Source organism: Macrotis lagotis, chromosome 3, assembly GCF_037893015.1.
Source record: "Macrotis lagotis isolate mMagLag1 chromosome 3, bilby.v1.9.chrom.fasta, whole genome shotgun sequence".
In the NCBI taxonomy this organism is placed as follows: Eukaryota; Metazoa; Chordata; class Mammalia; order Peramelemorphia; family Peramelidae; genus Macrotis; species Macrotis lagotis.
This window is the reverse complement of record NC_133660.1, coordinates 234,119,784-234,140,817: the sequence shown is the minus strand read 5'-3', so window position 1 is coordinate 234,140,817 and position 21,034 is coordinate 234,119,784. Positions and strand designations below refer to the sequence as shown.

The following is a 21,034-nucleotide window of genomic DNA, read 5'->3' as shown; positions in this document are numbered from 1 at the left end:
AAGACAGATATGTTTCATTCTATCTACTTCAGGACCATCACTTAGAGTTCTGGCCTAATTTTTAGCAATATTTTCATTCATATTATTGTAATCATTGTGTATATTGTTCTTTTGATCGATTTCTTTTACTATGCATCATTTCTTATATATTTTTCTGTTTCTTGTAACTCCTCAGATTTGTCATTTCATATTGCACAAATAATTAATCTATTATCTTCATAAACTCCAGTACTTTTAGACATTCATAAAAATTGGTGGACACATGACACTTTAAAAAAATTTTAATTCTCCTGATCCTTATTTTACTGTCCTGAACACTCTTGCCTCATCATTCATATATTAACTCTTGTCCCCTAACTATGGACTGTTACCCAAGGTTCAGATCTGGGGTTTCTCCTTTCTTGCTACAATCTAACTATGGGTAACCTATTAGCTCCTACAAGTTTATTATCTCTATGCAAATCACTCACAAATATATGCATACATATATTCATACATACATATATGTATGTATACATTCACACACGAACACACATATATGTGTGAGAAAAACACCCAATGGACATTTCAAACTTAATTTCACAGGGACTTGTCCAACTTAGCATGTATAAAACTGAACTCATCATCTTTCCCCTCAAACCCAAACTGCTTTCAAACTTTCCTATTCTGGTTGAAAATATAACCACTTTTCTACTTTCCCTTGGTTCAAAACCTGGGGACAAAATGATATAAATCATTGACTGCTGGCTCTCCCTCACTCCTCATGTCCAATCAGTTGCCAAGTCTTAACTTTTATCCTTCTACAACATTTATCACATCTGACTCTCTCCTTTCTATTTATAAAAACCCCCTTGGATCTCTTCTCACTTAAGACTGTGCTCCTTGATCGATTTTCCTGAAATTCTTCTGTCAAAGAAATTTTCCTTAAATACAGCTTTGGTTATAGGACTCTCCTACTCAATTAGCTCCAATGATAGCTCCAATATAAATAAGCACCAGAGGGTAAAATAGAAATTGAAGGAATCCCCATGGATCACCTCCTGAAGAGATTGAAATGAAATGAAAAAATTGAAATGAAAACCACCAGGAATATTATAGCCAAATTCCAGGACTCCCCAAGTCAAGGAGAAAATATTAGAAGCAGCCAGAATGAAACAATTCTAATTTTGTGGAGTTATAGTCAGGATAACACAAGATTTAGCAGTTTTTATGTTAAGGGCTCATAGGGTTTGGAAAAATGATATTCTGGAAGGCAAAGGAACTTGGAATAAAAGAAGGACTTTCAATGAAATAAGGGAATTTCAAACTATCCTGTTGAAACAACCAGAGCTTAACAAGAAGTTCGATCTTCAAGTACAGGACTCAGTGGAAGAGGTTAGATGGACCTACACTCTCACCTGAAGTGGCTCAGAGAGGAAATAACATACATACTCAATAAGGTATAGAAATCTAGAGGAAAGGGATGGGAGAAAGGGAATGAGGGAAGGGAGGGGAGATGTAGGTGATAGGAGAAGGGAAAGATCTTGGGAGAGGGTAGTCAGATACAGTACACTTGGAGGAAGAATAGGGTGAAAGGAAAAAGAGAATAAACTAAATGGGGGTGGGGAATAATATAGGGAAGGGAGGGAAATAAAGCTAGCAATAGAAACTTTACGAATATTGAAGCAATTTCTCTAATGGACTTAAGAAAAAGAATACTATCTATCCCAAAGACAAGAGCTGATGGTGTCTGACCGAAACATTTTTTTTCATCTCACTTTATTTTTCTTGAGTTTTCTCTCTGGGGGGAGAGGGGGTTGACATTATGTTTATTTTTACAACAAGACTACTTGTAGTAATGTGAGAAAAATTAATTTTAAAAAATAGTACGACAAAAACTAGGCATTAATCCACATCTCACACCCTATACCAAAATAAGGTCAAAATGGGTACAGGATTTAACATATGGAATTTTTTTCTACTAGCTGGTAAGATTCTACTGCAGTCAGCTTGAATGTGTAATTCTAGATCACCATGGTATTAAGAAGTTTCATTGATGAACTGTCTATCTCTAGTTTCAGGTATCTTTTTTTTTTAAGGTTTTTGCAAGGCAATGGGGCTAAGTGGCTTGCCCAAGGCCACACAGCTATGTAATTATCAAGTGTTTGAAGCTGGATTTGAACTCAGGTACTCCTGACTCCAGGACCAGTGCTTTATCCACTGTGCCACCTAGCTACCCCAGAGTACAGGATTTAGACATAAAAGAGCGATACCATAAATTAATAAAATGAAAAATTCTCTATCTGACATATAGAAAAAGGATAAATTTATGACCAAACAAGAATTAGAGCAGATCATAAACTGCAAACTGAATGATTGACTATAATAAATTAAAAATGTTTTGCACTAATAAACTCAATGCTGCCAAAATTAGAAGGAAATCTTCACAACCAGGAGTTCTGATAAAAGTCTCATTTCTAAAATATATAGAGAATTGCATAAATTTATAAGATCACAAGTCATTTCCCAAATGATAAATGGTCAAAGAATATGAACAGACAAGTTTTCAAATGAAAAAATTAAAGTCAAATATAGTCATATGAAAAAAATGCTCCAAAACACTATTGATTAGAGAAATGCAAATTAAAACAATGAGGTATCATCTCACACCTATTAGATTAGCCAAGATGAGAAAAAGGGAAGATGATCAATGTTGGAGAGGTTGTGGGAGAACTGGTACATTGATGCACTGCTTGTGGGGTTGTGAACAGATCAAACCTTTCTGAGAAGCAATATGGAACTATGCCCAAAGACCAATGAAACTGTTCAAACCCCTTGACCCAGCAATTCCAATTCTAGGTCTGTATCTAGACAAAAATGGCAAAAGCCCTACATATTCCAAAAATATTATAGCAGCTCTTTTTGTAGTAGCAAAGAACTGGAAATTGAGGGGATGCCCATCAATTAGGGAATGGCTAAACAAGTTATGGTACATAAATGGGCATGGAATATTATTGTTCTATAAGAAATCGTAAATGGTTGAACTCTAGAGAAGCATGGAGTGACTTATGGGATCTGATGCTGAGTGAGGGGAGTTAAACCAAGAGAACAATGCACATATCAACAACAACATTATGAGATGAACAACTTTGATGGAAGCAGCTCCTAACTGTATTAGACAGTAATGATCTATATCCCCAACTAGAGGAAGAAAAAACAAAACATGCAGAAAAAAAAGCATCCTTCCAAATATGAGGAACAATTTATAAAAATTATTTCTTATGTATCCCTTTCCCTTAATTCTAATTCCTCATGCTGAAAAATACTATTTTGTAAACATGTTTATCAAAATATGTAAGTAAAATGCTAACTTGATTGTTCACTGCTTGGGGAGGGGGGTGGGAAGGGAGGGTGCATGGAAATTTTGTAACTTGGAAATATGTATGTGCGTATACATGGATGAAAATACTCAAAAAAATTTTTAAAGGAAAAAAGTGCCCTCCTTTGTACCCTATCTTGTATTTAAGTATGTATTTGTTTTAATCTTTTTACTTGCATCTTAGAATTGATTTTTAAAAATTTTTTTAAGCTGATTGATCTTTGTATTAGCACAAAAAATGCTGATATATTTTGCACATTTCCATTCCTTCTCTCTCCCTATCTATGCATGCACGCACACTCACGCACACACACACACACAACACTAGTATGTGAAAGAGAATGAACTTTCAATTAACACTGAGAACTCAATTCAAGATATCAAGGGAATTCAAATCTCAGCTATTGAGAGTGTTGACTAAAGGAAGTAGGGAGTTAGCCTAGAAAAGGAAGACGAGGGGAGATATGATCACAGTCTTGAAATATTTTAATGATTCTAACAGAAGAAAGATTTTTCCTATTCTGCTTGGCACATGAACTAGGTAGAACTTAAACCAGCGGATGGAGTTAGTGAAACAGTTTTTATCTTGATACAAGAAAGAAAATCTTTAAGATTAAAGTTATTAAAAGAAAGGGATACCTCAGGGAACCCATGGAGGTTAGATGACTACTTGACTAAATGGGTTAGAGGAGATTCAGGCTCCAAAGTCATGAATGTCACTATATCATTAAGAACATTGTGAACACATGTATCAAAAGCAAAATAATGACTACAAATTCCCAGTATCAGAATCAAAGCTGTTCAATGAAAGCATGAGGAAGTGAGGTAGGATGTAGAAACTCTTTTCCTATAGATACAGCTTCCTAATTAGTCTCCACATTTCTAGTCTTTGCCCTTTCTAAAATCTTAATTTCTAAAATCATAATTATTCCTAAAACACCCACTTAAGCATTTTATGCTTCTACTTAAAAATCTTCAGTAACTCTATTATCTCTATAGCTTCTCATTTGGGCATTTAAATCTCTCCAAAATATGATTCATCACTTTTTAAATGCCATTTTATATAATTCCCATTCATTGCAAGCCTTTCTAGCAAACCAACCAGTGCTTCAACTTTGCCCAGTGGGTTCATTTCTGGAGCAGACTCCTCCCCTTTACCTCTTAGAATTCTTAAGGGTCTGGGCACAGTTAGGTTCTAATCTTTTATTACTTACTTACAATGAGAATGATGATAGCTAATATTTATGTATCATTCATTATGTGCCACATCCTGTGCTGAGTGCTTTACAATTCATTTGATCTCATTGGATCATTCAAGCAGCCCTGGAAGAGATGTGCTGTTATTCTCATTTTACAGATGAAAAATAGAGGCAGGTACAAGTTAAGTGATTTGCTCAGGATAAAATAACTGGTAAGTGTCTGAAGCCACATTGGAATTCCCCACCCCAGACCTGGTGCTCTATGAACTATGAGAGGCTTTTCCCCAATTCTCTTCCTGAATTTGTTTGTGCTTCCTTTCTTTCTATACTCACTGCATTGCCTTATCTGTGTCATATCTCCCCATAAAATGTAAGCAGTTGGATGGCAGAGACTATTTAATTTTTATTTTTGTATTCCTGGTACTTGCATATAAGTCATTTAATAAATGTTTGTTGGATTAGACTGACTTGAGTTATACTTGGAAGAGGTCTCTGCTGCTCCTGTTTTATCATCAGAGCTTCCCACAGCACACAGGAACAAGGCAGGTTTTCAGACACAGCCCTGTTCTGCCCCATCTTCCGAGCTGTGTGCCCAAGCACCTACCTGCCTAGTGGATCCACTGGCCTGCCGGACTTTCTCAGCCACTCCTCCTAAAAGTTGGACAAGCTTCGTCTGTTTTAAAAGCTCTTCTCTTAGCCCCTTTCCTCCCATTGACAGGAAGGCTCCCAGAATGTGCTCGTATCGGACACCAAACTGGGCATCATGCAGAGCATCTCTCAGGAGCCTGTAAGACCAAGGACTGCATTAAATCATCTTGAGAATTTAAGTTTTACTAAAAAGTTTTAAAAAGTTTTAAAAACTAATTTAAAGAGACACACTTTCATATACAGAAGGTTTAACCTTTTAATAATTATTTCAGTGTTCTAACATGCCATATAGTCTTGTCATTTCATGTTTCAGTTTAGAAAGAAAAATTACAACTGTAGTTTTGTTCTGTTCCTTCAAAACAACTTTGCATCAACAGTAAATTAAAACTGGTACCATTTAACAAGGAGACTCTCTGAGGTTCCATGAATATGACTTAAAAAAATAAAGGTGGTTTGTGAAATGGAACTCTTACCAGTATAAATAATGTGCAATGCGAATATTTCCCAAGGCCCGGGACAAGAGGAATCTCACTAGTGAGCTGTCCAGGTAGATTTCATACTTTAAAGCCTGTGGGGAAAGGGGAAAAACTGTTAAAAAAAAAAAAAAACAAAACCTTTTCATGGTCTAGGGGAATCAGAGACAAGGACTAGAGCTGGAAATTCCTGGAAGGTGGTATCTCATATGAGAACTTGGATGCAGGCCTTCCTGACCTGAAGAGGAACTCTTGAACCCTAGGTCAGAATGCCTCTTATGGAAAAGAAAAAAGGAAACAAATGTTTCTTACTGTCCTACTGTGAGCCAGGCCTGGTACATCTTAGAACATATTATGCCATTATAAAGTGAGAAAAATAAGCCAGCTCACCTGCACAAACTGTGGAAGGAAATCAGTTAGCTCATCATCACTAATTGCCTCAATCCAGTTTACTGCCAAGGCCCGCACTTCCTGATCAGCATATCTGTAAAAACACAATAGAGTATGTTAGGCTTCAGGTACTGCTGAAAGAAACACACCTATAAAATATGTTGGGTACTCATATAACATGTAGAGAGGTATGTTTCCTTTTCTGTAAAGAAAATCATATCACTCAAATTTGATTTATTGAAATTTCCAGAAAGTTTAAACACTTAATTTACCAAATACTTGTTTCATAATACAAAAATTCATTTACTTTAAAATTTCCATTGAAGTTATATGTAAAAAACTTGAAAATGTTCTACAAATATCTTTCCAATATAATTTTCTTTGAGAAATTTTTATAGTGCTTTAAATAGCAGAATAATAAACTTTATTCAAAAAAGCCAGTTTTGCTTTGTTTTTGCTTAAAAAAAACCAAACAAATTCAATGTTTTTAAATGAATGCAACAATCTTTCCAAACTTGATATAAATGGTATAAAGCATCATGAAAAAGGTATTTATTTTCACTAAGGTACAAGGAACATTCTCACATAAAAATGGAAAGGTACCCCATTTAAAAAAATTTTAAAAACTAATTAAATATATTCTCATAGTTGAACTTACTTTGAATCCAGCAGTTCCAGGGCATTCAATGGAGGCAATGGTGGCCACTGCTGAAGTAATGAGTATGTTTTAGAAAGATTTGCCCATTTCCAGTTTGGGGCACTTGCTAGTATTTTTGGAAGGCAGCTTGGGTGCTTAAGGCAATAATAACGCTTCTCCCACAAAAAGGCTTTATCTTCTTTAGAAAGTCTATACATAATAAAATCAAATTCTCAGTGTTAAAATAGTATTTTTCTCAAAGTTTGCAACATCAGAAGAAATAACTCTAGAGCAGCCACCTCATGACAAAAATGCTGTTTACTCACTATGGGGTATGGAAGGAGCATAGGATTTGGTTGGTGTTAGAGAACCTAGGGTTTCAATTCTCCCTATGACACTGTCTAAAATAGGGATAATAATACTGAAATATGCTATTTCCTTACGTTCAAATTTAAAAATAAATAAAAAAACTCTAAGTCCTAGAATACAACATAAATATGACTTATTTTCAGTAACAAAAAGAAATGACAAGAAAATAATTTGCCATACAAGGGAAAGAAGTAATCTTTCTAAAAAAATCTTACTTATGAAAACAATTTTAAAGAAATGGAATTTTGTCACATTCAAGTACATAAAGAACTATTTTTGACAGATGATGTCACCATGACATTTTATAGGAAAAAACATTAGACTTGGAGTTGGTAGAATTTTGACTGAAATTTTCTTCTATTAATTACTCCCCAAGCAACTAAGTAGATAGAACATTGGGCCTGGAATCCAGAAGATTGGAGTTCAAATTTGGAGTCACACATTTGTCAAATCATTTAATACTATCTGCCTTGGTTTCTCCATATGAAAAATGAGCTGGAGAAGGAAATGGGAAACCACTTCAGTATCTTTGCCAAGAAAACCTGTAATGGAGTCATGAGAGTCAGACATGACTGAAATGAATGAGCAAAAAATTATTCCCCGGGTGAGATGGGGCAGGGTCTCTACTTTTGGAAACTAGTTTCTTTTGTTTTTTGTAAGGCAATGGGGTTAAGTGATTCCCCAAGGACACACCGCTAGGTAATTATTAAGTGTGGGAGGTTGGTTTTAATTCAGGTCTTCCTGACTCCAGAGCCACCTAGCTGCCCTGGAAATTAGTTTCTTGCAAAACAAGAGAATGGAAATTGATTATTTCTAAGGTCCCTGCCAGATCTAATACTATGACAAGTAGCTATAATTTTATTGCATTATAAAATATGCTTGAAATCAATTATTAACCTATGAAGTAGACCAAATATTTCTTTGCTCATAATACTCATTTGCTTAGCAACACCTTTCTCCTCTGCTGTTGTACATGAAAAGAATCAAAGTAAGATAAATAAAATCAATAAGCATCTATTACATGTCAAGAATTGAGGACAGGATGACAAAAATAAAGTACCTCAGTTCTAAAGGAACTTTCTCTTTAATAGGGAGGAGGAGGCTATCTAGGTATAAAAGATACATATGCAAATTAAATACCAGGTAACTTGGAAGAAGAAGGCAGCATATTCTTTTTTTAAATTTTTTAAGGTTTTTGCAAGGCAAATGGGGTTAAGTGGCTTGCCCAAGGCCACACAGCTAGGTAATTATTAAGTGTCTGAGACCGGATTTGAACCCAGGTACTCCTGACTCCAAGGCCAGTGCTTTATCCACTACGCCACCTAGCCGCCCCCAGCATATTCTTTTTTAATATGACTTGCAACTTCATCTATCACTCTACAGAAATTGCTTTCTCCAAAGTTACCAATGATCTCTTAAAGGATAAATCAATTCTTATTCATTTCAACTTATTTGTGGCATCTTTCAGGGTTTTTATGACACTGTATTCTCCTGGTTTTCCTCTCTAAACATCCTTCCTACTCTCCTCTACTGGCTCATTAGTCATATCACATGCTCTGTGTGTATTTCCCAATGTTCAATTCTAGATCCTTTTTTCTCAGTTATTACAATAGCTCCTATGGGTTGAATTATCTTTTCTATGCAGAGAATTCTTTCAGAACTATTTATCCAGTCCTAACTTCTCTTCTGATCTCCTGTCTTTTATCACCAACTGCCCACTAGACATAATAAACTCAGTAAGTCTAAAACTGAATGCATTATCTTTCCTTCCTAGTCCTCTCCCTCTTCCCATACTCCTTATCACTGAGGGGGGTACCATCATATTCCCAGTTACCCAGGTTCACAACCTAGTTATCACATCCATACTCAATTACTCTCTTTCACTCACTCAAAATATTCTATCTGTTGCAAAATCCTGTCATTTCTACCTTTACAATATACCTTGATATATCTCCACTTCTTTCCATGCTTCCCCACTCCCACTCCTAAGTCATCATCCTGGTACACACCATCAATACCTGGAGTGATGCAATAGTTTTCTGATTGGTCTCCCAGCCTCAAGTCTGTTCCCACTTCAATACATACACAACTCAGTAGTCAAAATGACCTTCCTAAAACACAGGTTTGAAAATTTTAGTGCTCCCAATTACCTCTAGAATATAGTATTTGACTTTTAAAGTCCTTCACACCTAGTCCCTTTCTTGCCTTTGCAATCTTCCTATATTTTCCTTCCTTCCACTTACTCTACAATTCATCAACATTAGCCTCTATGCTATTCTTCATACAGGATACACCTTGCATGGGATAGTTCTTAACCTTCCCCAACTAGCTTCTCTGCTATCTTCAACTCAGCTCAAATTCTACCTTCTAGACTTCCCTTAACTCCCCCCCCCTATCATTTACATACACAAAGACAGGCCTTCAAATATGAAACAACATATATGTGTGTGTATATCTGTATAGATACACACATACATATAAATATATAACAAACAATATATTTATGTTTTGTTTACCAGGTATGTGTGTAGATAGATAGAAAATGCTAGTTGACTGACTACAGATGACTACAATCCTAGTCTTTTCCTTGAGCTTGAGTCCAATATCACTAATTACCTATAGACATTTCAAACTGGATGTCCCAGAGAATCTTCAAACTCTTTATATATTAAAATTTATATATTAAACTCATTATCTTTCCCCTCTTTTTCCTTTTCCCAATTTCTATTATTCTTTCAAAAGTACCAATGGGTCAATACTATTAGAACCAGTAATTAAAGATGGTAATCTCAATACTATCCTTGACCCCTCACTCTCACCCCCATATCTAATTGGTTGATATTTATAGCTCCCACAATTCTTATCTCTGACTCCTTATCTTCATTCAAACCCACTTTGTAAGTTCAGGCCCTTATCAACTCTTGTCTAAAGTATTGCAAAGGCCTCCTGATTGGTCCCCTTTAATCCCTCCTAAAGACTGCTGTCAAATGATTTTTCTTAAACATAAATTGACCATCCTACTTGAAATAATTTTCAATGAGTGCTAATTTCCTCAAGGATAAAATATAAACACTTCTAATTAGCTTTTAAGGACATATACCTCATAACTTCCACCTAACTTTCCAGTCACACTGAACATTAATCCCTTTCTCACAATCTTCAATCTAGCCAAATTAGCCTTCTCTTTGTTCTTCATTCATGAAATTCATCTCTGTGTTTTTAAGGCACTGGCTGTTCCACATGTCTGGAATAGATTCCCTCCATCCCCTCCACCTCATCCAATTCCTTTCTTTCTTCAAAATCCAATTCAAGTAGTATTCTACAAGAAGTCTTTCCTGATTCTTCCACATATTAGTGCCCTGCCTCTCAAACTACTGTGAAAACAGAACTTTTGGCTTAACTTTCTTACCATTTTTTAAGATAATTATCTTACATAGATAGGTTGAACCTGCAAAATCAAGCTTGAAATCACCAATATAGGTCTAGTGTTAATCAGCTAATTTCCTATTTTACCCGATAAAAGTTCTTTCCCTGTTCTGTTTTATAATCTGTAAATAATTTTCTTTCCTTATTTGCTCAAAATTCCATTGTATTCATCCTGCTTATGTAACCAAGACCTCTTTAATGGAGCTAAAAACTGATGGTCAGAAAGTTGACTGCTTTTTGTACATACAGTGATGCCTGCCTATAAGTCTATCCCTATGTCTCCAACACTTATTGTATGACTGGCAACAGTACTTAATCAATGAATTCTCAGACTAATTTCTTTTTTACACTATCCTCTACTAAAATCCTCAGTATATATTTCTATTTGCTTATTTTCTATTTAGTATATATTTTTTACAGTATTTGTTCTTTCCCCCAACAAGGATACAAAGTCTCTGGGAAAAGATTTTGTTTCGTTATTTGCCATGTATTCTCATCCACTAGTTCTGTGCCTGAGCATATATAGCAGGTACTTCAAAAATACTGGTTGGTTGACTGATAACTACAGGAAAGGAACAAGATAGCAAAAATTTGCCTAGTTTTAATGGAAGGTGGAGCATGTGACAGAGAAGAGCAAGATGTGAGTCTGGCAAAGTAAGGTGGGAGAAAGATGGTCATGAATACAAGGATCACGATCTTATACTATATGTGACATTTCTGGCAAACAATGGGGATGCAGTGCTTCCTATTAGGAATATGACAAGGATATGATTGGAACAGGAAGCTTGTTCAAAGAGTATTTTGACAGACTGGAAAGGTAGAAGCCTGAATGAAACAAGTCTATTTTCCAAAGACTTTAACATTTTTTACTACATTTAAATTAGAAAGTATTATAGAACTGTTTAATCAAGCATACTGTAAACATCATAAAACTAAAGAATTTATTATACAAGTAAGGTTTTTTATCATATAAATTACACATTTTGTAGTAGGGTATCAAGACATCAATGTTCAAAATAAACGAAACCTACCCAAATGAAGAATCTCTGGAAAGAATGGCAAGAAGTTTTCCTCTAGTATCTTTTCCCAATGTTTCAAAGCACTGCTGCTGTATAATGCTACCATTAACTTGAGGAGTTGTATAAATGATATCAAATATACGGGAAGGAAAGTCAACCTTAACAAATTAAAAAAAAAATCACTCTTCAGTTTTTGAGTTGCAAATGAAACTGTAGTTGTTGATTTCCTTTAAAAAAATTATTGGTATCTTTTGTTTTCACATGTTTCCCTTTGTACCACTTCCCTCCCCACTTCTCAGGCAATTGTCCCATGTGACAAGAAAAACAATCAGCAAAATCGACTATTATGAATTTTAAAAGACTTGTGATGGGAAAACACCATCCATATCCAGAGTAAAATCTGTGGAGTTTAAATGCAGAAAAAAATTTAATAGTTTTGTACTTTTTTCTTTCTATTATTTTATCTCTGTTTTGATTTGATTCTTCTCTCACAACATGACTAACAGATCTATGTTTAGCATGACTACACATGTATGACCCATGTTGGATTGCTTTCTGTCTGGGGCAGGGAAGGAGAAAAATGTAAGACTCAACACCTTGCAAAAAAAATTGTTGAAAACTACCACTGATGTAGTTGTTAGACTAAATAGACTTTTTTAGAAAAACTTTTTTTAATTGACTGATACATTTAAAGCAGTCTGAAAATATGATGTATCATATCCATAGGAAGAAAAATACTATCCTTCTTTCTAAACTGATAGTACATCAGTGAACAATCGTTTGACTCAAAAAACTAACCCTTTTTAGCATTTAAGGAACAAAATCAAATTTAAGACCTCTACTGAGGTCCTTCTCCATTATTTCACTGTGGCAGAAGTAGTCTTAGATTTGAAGGTCATGATCACAGAGTACAGGTTCTGGCAAACAGACATACAAAAAAAGTCTTTCAGTATACATGCTTGAGAATTGGTCTAGTTAAATTCTGGAAGGATGATCACCTGGGATAGTTTATTATGTAGTAATGTTTTCAGCCACAGCAATTCAGTAAGATGGATGGCTAAGGCATCAAGGATCAGATGTGCATTAGAGGTCTATTCACAATGATGAAACCTGAAGTAAGCTATTGATTTAAGTTTTCTTGCTGCATGATGTTCTTCAATTCATTTTGACTATAAAATATGAGGACTGCTTTTATTGGTATTTCTCATTCGGACACATAGTGTACGATAGGGACTGAAATACATTTTCCATAATAAAAAGTTTATCAAAACTGTCAAAAAATTAATCAGCATTTATATAAAATCTGTTATTTGCATGAAGACTAAATCCAAAAAGAATGACTTTTTATATTAAGAATTAATTTAGGTTATATTGCAGGATGATCACCTGTGAATGATCTACCTTTTTCTCAGCACTGCTGTGACCCAAGAGAACTCTGAAGGATGTATATTATCCATCCCAAAGACAGAGCTAATGGTATCTGAAAACAGATTGAAGCATACTTTTTTCCCCACTTTATTTTTCTGGAGGTTTCTTTTTTTGGGGGGGGGGGGGAATTTTGTTTACTTTTACAACATGACTGTTTTGGTAATGTTTTCCATGACTATATATTTTTAATCTATTATCAAGTAACTAGCTTTCTCATTGAGGAGAAATAGGGTGGAAGGAGGGAGAAGATTTTGTAACTCATGGCTTTGGAAATGAATGTTGAAACTTATTTTTGCATGTACCTGGGGGGAAAATAAAGATAATTTTTTTAAATGAATGCAAGTTATTATTTATATTATAATGATTTTTGGCTCCATGAACAGTTTTAGTTCACACTAAAGTAAAAAGCAGGCCAAGAAAAAAAGTTACCTGTAACACTATTCTTTCCATGATATGTCCTTTTTTGTGGGTTATCCCAGGTGTAGGTTGTGTAGGGGATGAAGTCCAAAGGTAGAGAAGCTTAGTTCCACAAGTTAAGAAACTGAAAGTTAAGCAAATAGAAATAGTATGAAAAGAACAGGAAAAAATGTCTATTACTTTTCAGTAGTGGCAAAAATCAGTTAAAAACTTACCATACACAGAAAAATACTATTTTGAATCCTAAATGATATTCCATTTACTCATCAACTTGAAGACTGGAAGAACCTTCAATATTAATGGGGAAATTAGGAAGAAAAGAGGATTAAGTAGATGGGAAGAGAAGATAATTAGTTCAGTTTTAGATGAAGTTTGAAATGTCTATAGGACATTCAATTCAAAATTTGGTGATGTAAGACTGGAACTAAGAAGTAGAAAGACCTTTGTAGTACAACCATAATTAGCAGGTGTTACATGGAATGTGATATAGCAAAGCAGACTGAAAAGGAACAATCACACAGGTAATAGAAACAAGTGAGAACAGTTTTACAAAAATTCAGAAGTGGGAGACTGATTATACAGGAGAAGATGGTTATCAACAAGGTAAAATGCTGAAGGGAAGTATAAGGATGGAGAAAAGTCCTTTAGTTTTGGGAATCATTAGTGATATATGTTACCTACCAAATATCATGAAAGTGATAGACTTGAGGGTGCAGAATGAAACATATTTTTGGACATAATCAGTGCAGGAATTTGCTTTGCTATGCATATTTGTTACAAGGGTTATTTTTATTTTACATTTTCTATAGGAGAGGCTAGGATCCAGTGGGCATTTTTTTTTTAAATCTGGGGTATGCTTGGAGGTAGAAGGAACCAGTGGAAAGAGAATAATTAAAGATTCACAAGTAGAAAATGAAGACAATGAGGTCAATCTACTAAGGAAAAGGAATAAAGAACACATACAGAGGGGTTGGCATTAATGAAAAGATCATCCTTCTATTACAGGTTGGAGTAAACTAAGAGATACTGTTAGATTAAGTGTGGGGGGGGTGAGATGATAAAACTCTTGCAGGATAGTTTCGATTTTATTAAATAAAAGAAGGCCTCCAAAAGTCCCCTTGGAAGATTCATGGGAAGAAATCAACATAAATAACACCAAATTAGAAATAGCGTAAGATTAAGCATCCACACTGTGGTGGTAAGTGGTATTCAGTTGCTTTTCACTTATGTATGACTCTGTGACTTCATTTTGGGTTTTCTTGGAAAAGATACCAATGGTTGGCCATTTCCTTGTCCAGCTCATTTGACAAATTAGGAAATTGAAGCAAACAAGGTTAAATGATTTATCCAAAGTCAAACATTAAGAAATGTTTGATTTGAATTCAGGAAGGTGAATTTTCCTAACTCTACAGCTGGGTCACTATATCAACTGCGCTAAGTTAGCAACCCAGGATCCCCACTGACAAATCCATCTAAAAAACTCAAATTGTTAAAAATAAACTTGATAAGTAAAGAAAGTTAAGTAGATTTTTAAGTTTTTTTAAACAGCATGATAAAATAATTTTACAGAAAGACAACTATGATAGTGGTATAAATACAAAGTCAGAAATTCTAGAGAAGACTGATTTGGTTCACAAGTTTATTTTTTAGTTGAAGAATCAAATATAACACAATAATTTCCATGAATAAAACAGTTCTATACCTAGATTCTTTTTCTTTTCATGTCTCCATTATTTTTTTTTAATTTTTTTAAATTATTTTTATTTTATTTACTTGCCCAAGGTCACACAGCTAGGCAATTATTAAGTGTCTGAGGTTGGATTTGAAACCTCCATCATTATTTAATAATTTTGAAACCTCTTTAAAGTCTAATACTGAAAAAATTTTGAAAAATTTAGCCTAATCCATAAGCAAAACAAGCAAAATGTATAAACATGTTCTTTGGTCATACATGTAAGTTTGCTTCACTGAATTCATTGGAGTATCTCTCTTTTCAAAATTTCACTTTCACATTGGTGACTGAATGTTTTCAACCACAGGCAAGTGGCTTCTGGATCTTGGTTACATTTTAACTAGTAGTAGTCTTTAGAACTCACTCATTATTGATTTAGAAATGTAAATGAGTCCTGTGGCATTTTAAGATTCAGGATTAAGATTCATTCTTATTAAATAGTGTTGCCGGCATTTCTTCACCCTCTACATACAGCAATATGTTGAGTTCTTCTAATCTAGATACTCATTAGATGTATACCTCAACAAACTGAACAGTTCATTTTGAAGTCAGGTTCTCCTGACTCCAGGGACAGTTCTCTGTTTACTGCACCTAGCTGTCCCTAAACATTTATTTTGAAAGGGGGAAGGACAACCAACCTTTGTAACAAATATGCATAGTCAAGCAAAACAAAGTCCTACACACATAACCAACTTTCTGTGTCATTCTGCATCTTGAGTTCATCCATTTTCTGTCAGATCCTTCTATCAATCCTTCATTAATGTAGATGACTATTACATGAATCAGAGGTCTTACATATTTCAAAGTTTTTTGCATTTGCCTTGTTACTGTAAAGAAATTGTTCCTCAGATTCTGTTCATTTCTATATTAATTTTCAGAAACTGATGTAAGAGCTATCATCAAGTCTGAAATACTAGCTGAATGTCCATGTAACAATTTATTTAACCAAAGACAAGCTGGATATACATTTTCCAAAGATATATAGAAGACATCCTCCCTTTCCCTTTAGCTATCTTAAATTCCAGGAGCTTTCAGCATCGTATACCATGAATAAAGTACCCTTGAAAGCAGTGTGTCAAAGGGCAGGAAGAGCTCATCCTCTATTTTAAATAAGCTAGATATCTAAGAACTGTCTAAGCTTCTGAAGTAGGGTTTTTAACCTGGAGGAAAAAAAAGTACTTATTTCACTAATCTTTAGTTTACTCTATATGTAACACTTGAATTTCATGCATTTTATTTCAAAGATTTAAAAACACGAGTCTGAGCAGGGATATTTAGGTTCCCTCAGACTGCAAGAGAGGTCCAAGATACAAAAGGTGAAGGCTCCTGTGGGTAAATCTGTGCTTTTCCTTGAAAAAATTTAGGGTAATACTGCAAACAAGTTTGTTCCTGGAACCTAAAGGAGGCCTGATGTTGCTACAGCCAGGAGTACCTGGAGCATCCTACTCTACATGAAGCGGTCCAGATCAGCATAAAGCCCCTTCAAACAGTCAGTCATCTTTCAAATGTTGTAGTATAAACAATCAATTTATCTTCAAGCACTTAGTCCAAGGCTTCAGAGCCTCAGGACCCTTGCTACTTACAATCATAGGAAGTTAAAAACAAAAGAAATTTGGTAATTTCTCCTCAAAAACTAAAGTCATCAAATGGTGTATCAACCAGGAATAGTCTTCAACTATGGCTTGTCAGTATAACTAGTTACTTAAGGCATAAAAGAGCTGTGAATTACATTCCATAAAGACTACATGAACTAATGCATGAAATTAAATAAGCCTTAAATCATCATTTTAGTGTCCAGCATTATTATTATAAATGATTGCTATCTGCACAGATCATGACAAATTCAATTAACAACGCCCACAAGCAAAAATGAATGCAAATAAGTCCCTTAGACATTACCAACTTAGGAATGATTACAGCTAAAATAACTTACCGCTTAAAGTCAAAAAGAGGTAAAGAAACTTTGCCCAAAATCTCAGGTCCCTTTCGTTGTTTATTAGAGTCAGGAGAACCTCCACTGCTTTGATTTAAAATTCCAAAAAGAGCAAGGTGAAGAAGTGATTCCAAAGGTAACTGTGAGATCTGAATGGGGAAAATAATTCTGTGGGGGTAAAAACAGTTAATAGAAATAATTAAATGTAAGTCAAATGAATACATTTAACTCTGCATAGAAATTACTAGTGAAAATACCAATTTCTTGGGGCAGCTAGGTGGCGCAGTGGAGGGGCAGCTAGGCGGTGCAGTGGATAAAGCACTGGCCCTAAGGAGTCAGGAGTACCTGGGTTCAAATCCAGTCTCAGACACTTAATAATTACCTAGTTGTGTGGCTTTGGGCAAGCCACTTAACCCCATTTGCCTTGTAAAAAAAAAAAAACCCCAAAAAAAATTTCTGAAAAAAGTCAATTTTTCATCACCTTTAAAATGAGAAAAATCTTAATATTATTTAACTTTGAATACAAATATTCAAAATATCTAAAAGATTTTCCCCTTTAAAACTATTTAAATGCAAATTACTCAATCAGAAATGAAAACAGGGTAACTATACTACACCTCAAACACATTATAAAAACAGTAGTCACCAAAATGTATTAAAAAAGAAAAGTAGGTCAGTGGAACAGGCTAGATATAAAAGAACTAGCTGAAACCAAAAAGAATAGCTCAATGTTTAATAAACCAAAATAAATTTTAGAGGAAAAAATCCCTACTAAAGTTATAGGGAAACACTGGGAAAAATAGTTTGGGAGAAATTGTGTTTACACCAGGATTTTACATCATATGCGCCATAATAAGCTTCTTCAAGAGAACATGGAAAAAATCAGAATATAATGAAGTTGTTTTTAAAACCATGCAAAGGAAACCATAACCAAATAAGTACTGGAAGCAGTCCTAAAAAAACAAAGTTGACAAACTGATTATATAAAAGTAAAATAATTTCTTATGACAAAAATCAATAAACTAGAATAAGAAATCACTGAAACTGGGGGGAGGGGAACTTTTTCTAACATGTATCATTGATAAAAATCCTGATAGCCAAGATAGAAGGAATTAACAAAAAAACAGCAAAAACCCTTCCTTAACACAGAGAAAAGATATAGTTTTCAAAGATATGAATAGTTTTCAAAAAAGAGAATTAAAGTTGCAGTGATCATATGAAAATAAGTTCCATCTAATAAGAGAAAGGCAAATTAAGACTTAGAGATTTTGCCTCATATCATTCAAATAAGAAAAAGATAGTTAATGTTGGAAAAGTTACGAGAAGATAGGCACATAAGAATACTATGAGTGGAGCTATGAACTGATCCAGTTATTTTGAAAAACAATTTAGAATTATGTAAGAAAAATTACTAAACGGCTCACACCTTTTGACCTAGTGATGTCACTTACTGGACAATGAAGTTGAAGACAGAACTAAGCCAAGACAGAATTTGACATAAGCCAAAAAAATCCATGGCACCACTTTCTATGAGAGGAAAGAACTGTACATAAAATAGATGCCATTCTCTGAGGAAATGGTCAAATTACTGTACATGTAATGGATTAATGTTATGAAATAATATGTAATGAATATGAATAAATCAGAGATACAAATGCAGATGTGTATGAATTAAGAATGAAAACACAAATGTACACAAAGACAAGACTTTAAATCTTAGCAATTATAATAAACGATTTTATTCCCTAAGAAGAAATAATGAATTGTGCTTCTCTACCATTTTTCAAAAGAGAAATAATTGTCTAAGAGGGCAAAATATTACATATATTATCAAATGAAGTCACTGTATTGCTTTAATTTTTTTTGTTATAAGGGAGGAATCTCAATATCTATAACGGTGGGTACTGTCTATATTCAGAAACTACAATTTTGTGGGGGGAAGAAGGAAGGTATCATAAAACTTAAAATTAATTTTTAAGTGCAGAAACTGGCAGAATATGGGTAATTTTCACTCTTTTTTTGCTTATAATGATAACTCCCTTAACCTCAAAGACAGTTCTGAACTATAATGCTGTTCAAATTATGGCAATTTAGAAAATAAACTTATTGAGCAAGGCAGAGAATCATAAATGTAAAACTTTTTTGATCAGCTAAAGAAGAAAGCAGAATTTTAAGAAAATCTTACAAAAACATTCAAAAATGAAACATTAAAATAAGTTGTACTATAAGTAAAAAAAAAATCCAAGTGAATTCTAGAAAGAGTAGTGTAAAAAAAAGTGTCTCCTTTATGTTTACAAAGTAAAACTAATAGAGCAGGTAGCACCAGGTTAGAGTATCAACTCTAGAATCATGAATTGTTTTCTCCTGAGTTCAAATCAGGCCTCAGATACTTACTAGCTGTGTGACCCTGGGCAAGTCACTTAATCCTGTTTGCCTGAGTAAAATGAATTGGGCGGAAAAATGGCAAACCACTCCACCATCTCTGCCAACAAATCCCATATGGGGTCACAAAGAGTCAAATATGACTGAACAATATTTAAAAAGAAATGTGTGACAAGATAGTGTTCCTTGATCACAAAAGTTTTCATGGAGTCTGAGAAAAATCATAGATGGCTGCTTGAATAATGTTTTTTGATGTCAGGCAGTCAAAGTTAAAATAAGTTTTGCTGTATATTTTCAATTACTGAAGTTTTAATTCTTTTTAAAACTGTTCACATTCCATGATTTATTAGAGAATTGCCATGTTTAATTTACATCAGTTCCTCTTATTTGGATATCAAATATTTATCAGTGATATTTGATGCAGAGATTCTTCTCTTATACAATTATACTTCTTTTTCTAGATACATTTTGTTCATGAGAAATTTTTTTTAGTTCTATGAAAAAAAAAGTGTTTATTTTGTCCTTTCTGCTTTAGATTGAAGCAGTACACTGGTTCTTTTGGTTTTAAAAATCTGCATTAATGTCATATTTTTCAGAGATTTAATGTAAAATAAAAATTTGTATTAGTAAAAATTCAATAGTAATTTTAATTCATAAATTTCAGAAAATCATCTATCCAGTAACCAAATTTAGCAAATCTTCCTAAATAAATTTTAACTGAAAGTCCATAAACTTATTTTGCGATATTTTGATCATTCTCAATAGGACTGATTTTTTGGTAATCCTACATGCTGTTTTATTCTTTTAAAACCAATATTCTGAGAAGGACTCCATAGACTTCATCACACTACTAAAGACCAACAAAAAGTTTAAGAATCCTTGCTTCAAAGAGATGAGCACAGAAATGTAGAACATATGATTACTAAAAGATTTTCAATTTGGAAATATCACTTACAGTTCATCCCATTTAATAAGGTAGAAGAAATTCTTATATGTGCCAACTTTCTTCGACTGAATAGGCTTAAAAAGATCCTTTCCATTGTGAGTCAGGGAACAAGTTAAATAGTATTTTTCATAACTAGAAAACAAAATTGAATTTGAAATTTACTCTGATGGATCATAATTTTTATTATTACATCTTTTTTTCCCACAAAAGTAATGGCTTTCTGGAATTTACATAGGCAAAAGTTTAGTAATTCCTAGTAATTCTGCAGAAATTTGCAACAAAATTTGTAAAGAGTTAGCTAATCAATGAATAAATAAAATTGGCAGAAGCTCATTTTAACTTACTCTAGATTCATGAAATTGTCTTGGGAAAAGATCTTACTGCTTTCTGGATAGGAAAATAGTCTACATTATCAATCAGTTAATGCCTAGAACTAAACTAAAAAATTTATATACACTTATCTCAGATCTTTGGTTTAATACAATTTTAGTTTCCTGTTTCAGTAGCTCTGTTTCATTAATTTTTCCCTTTAAAATAATTATATATATATATATATATATATATATATATATATATTCTTATAATAAGAATAGCTTGTGGGGGGGGAGCAGGACAACTAGATGGGGCAGTGGATAGAGCACCAGTCCTAGAAGCAGGAAGGCCTGAGTTCAAATCCA

The 21,034-nt window shown here is 33.9% G+C and overlaps 1 protein-coding gene across 3 annotated transcripts in view; it reads right to left on the bottom strand.

The window, feature by feature from the left end:
• Nucleotides 1–21,034, bottom strand: part of PIK3C2A (phosphatidylinositol-4-phosphate 3-kinase catalytic subunit type 2 alpha) — a 192,084-nt gene that overhangs the window by 32,233 nt on the left and 138,817 nt on the right. For all 3 annotated transcript variants that reach the window (XM_074230187.1, XM_074230184.1, XM_074230185.1), the window contains 8 exons: nucleotides 20,367–20,489; nucleotides 17,030–17,197; nucleotides 13,377–13,488; nucleotides 11,532–11,677; nucleotides 6,727–6,915; nucleotides 6,069–6,162; nucleotides 5,679–5,773; nucleotides 5,162–5,342 (listed from right to left, as the gene is read on the bottom strand). In XM_074230187.1, the coding sequence (XP_074086288.1) occupies nucleotides 5,162–5,342; nucleotides 5,679–5,773; nucleotides 6,069–6,162; nucleotides 6,727–6,915; nucleotides 11,532–11,677; nucleotides 13,377–13,488; nucleotides 17,030–17,197; nucleotides 20,367–20,489 (1,108 nt within the window). The remainder of the gene's footprint in view (nucleotides 1–5,161; nucleotides 5,343–5,678; nucleotides 5,774–6,068; nucleotides 6,163–6,726; nucleotides 6,916–11,531; nucleotides 11,678–13,376; nucleotides 13,489–17,029; nucleotides 17,198–20,366; nucleotides 20,490–21,034) is intronic.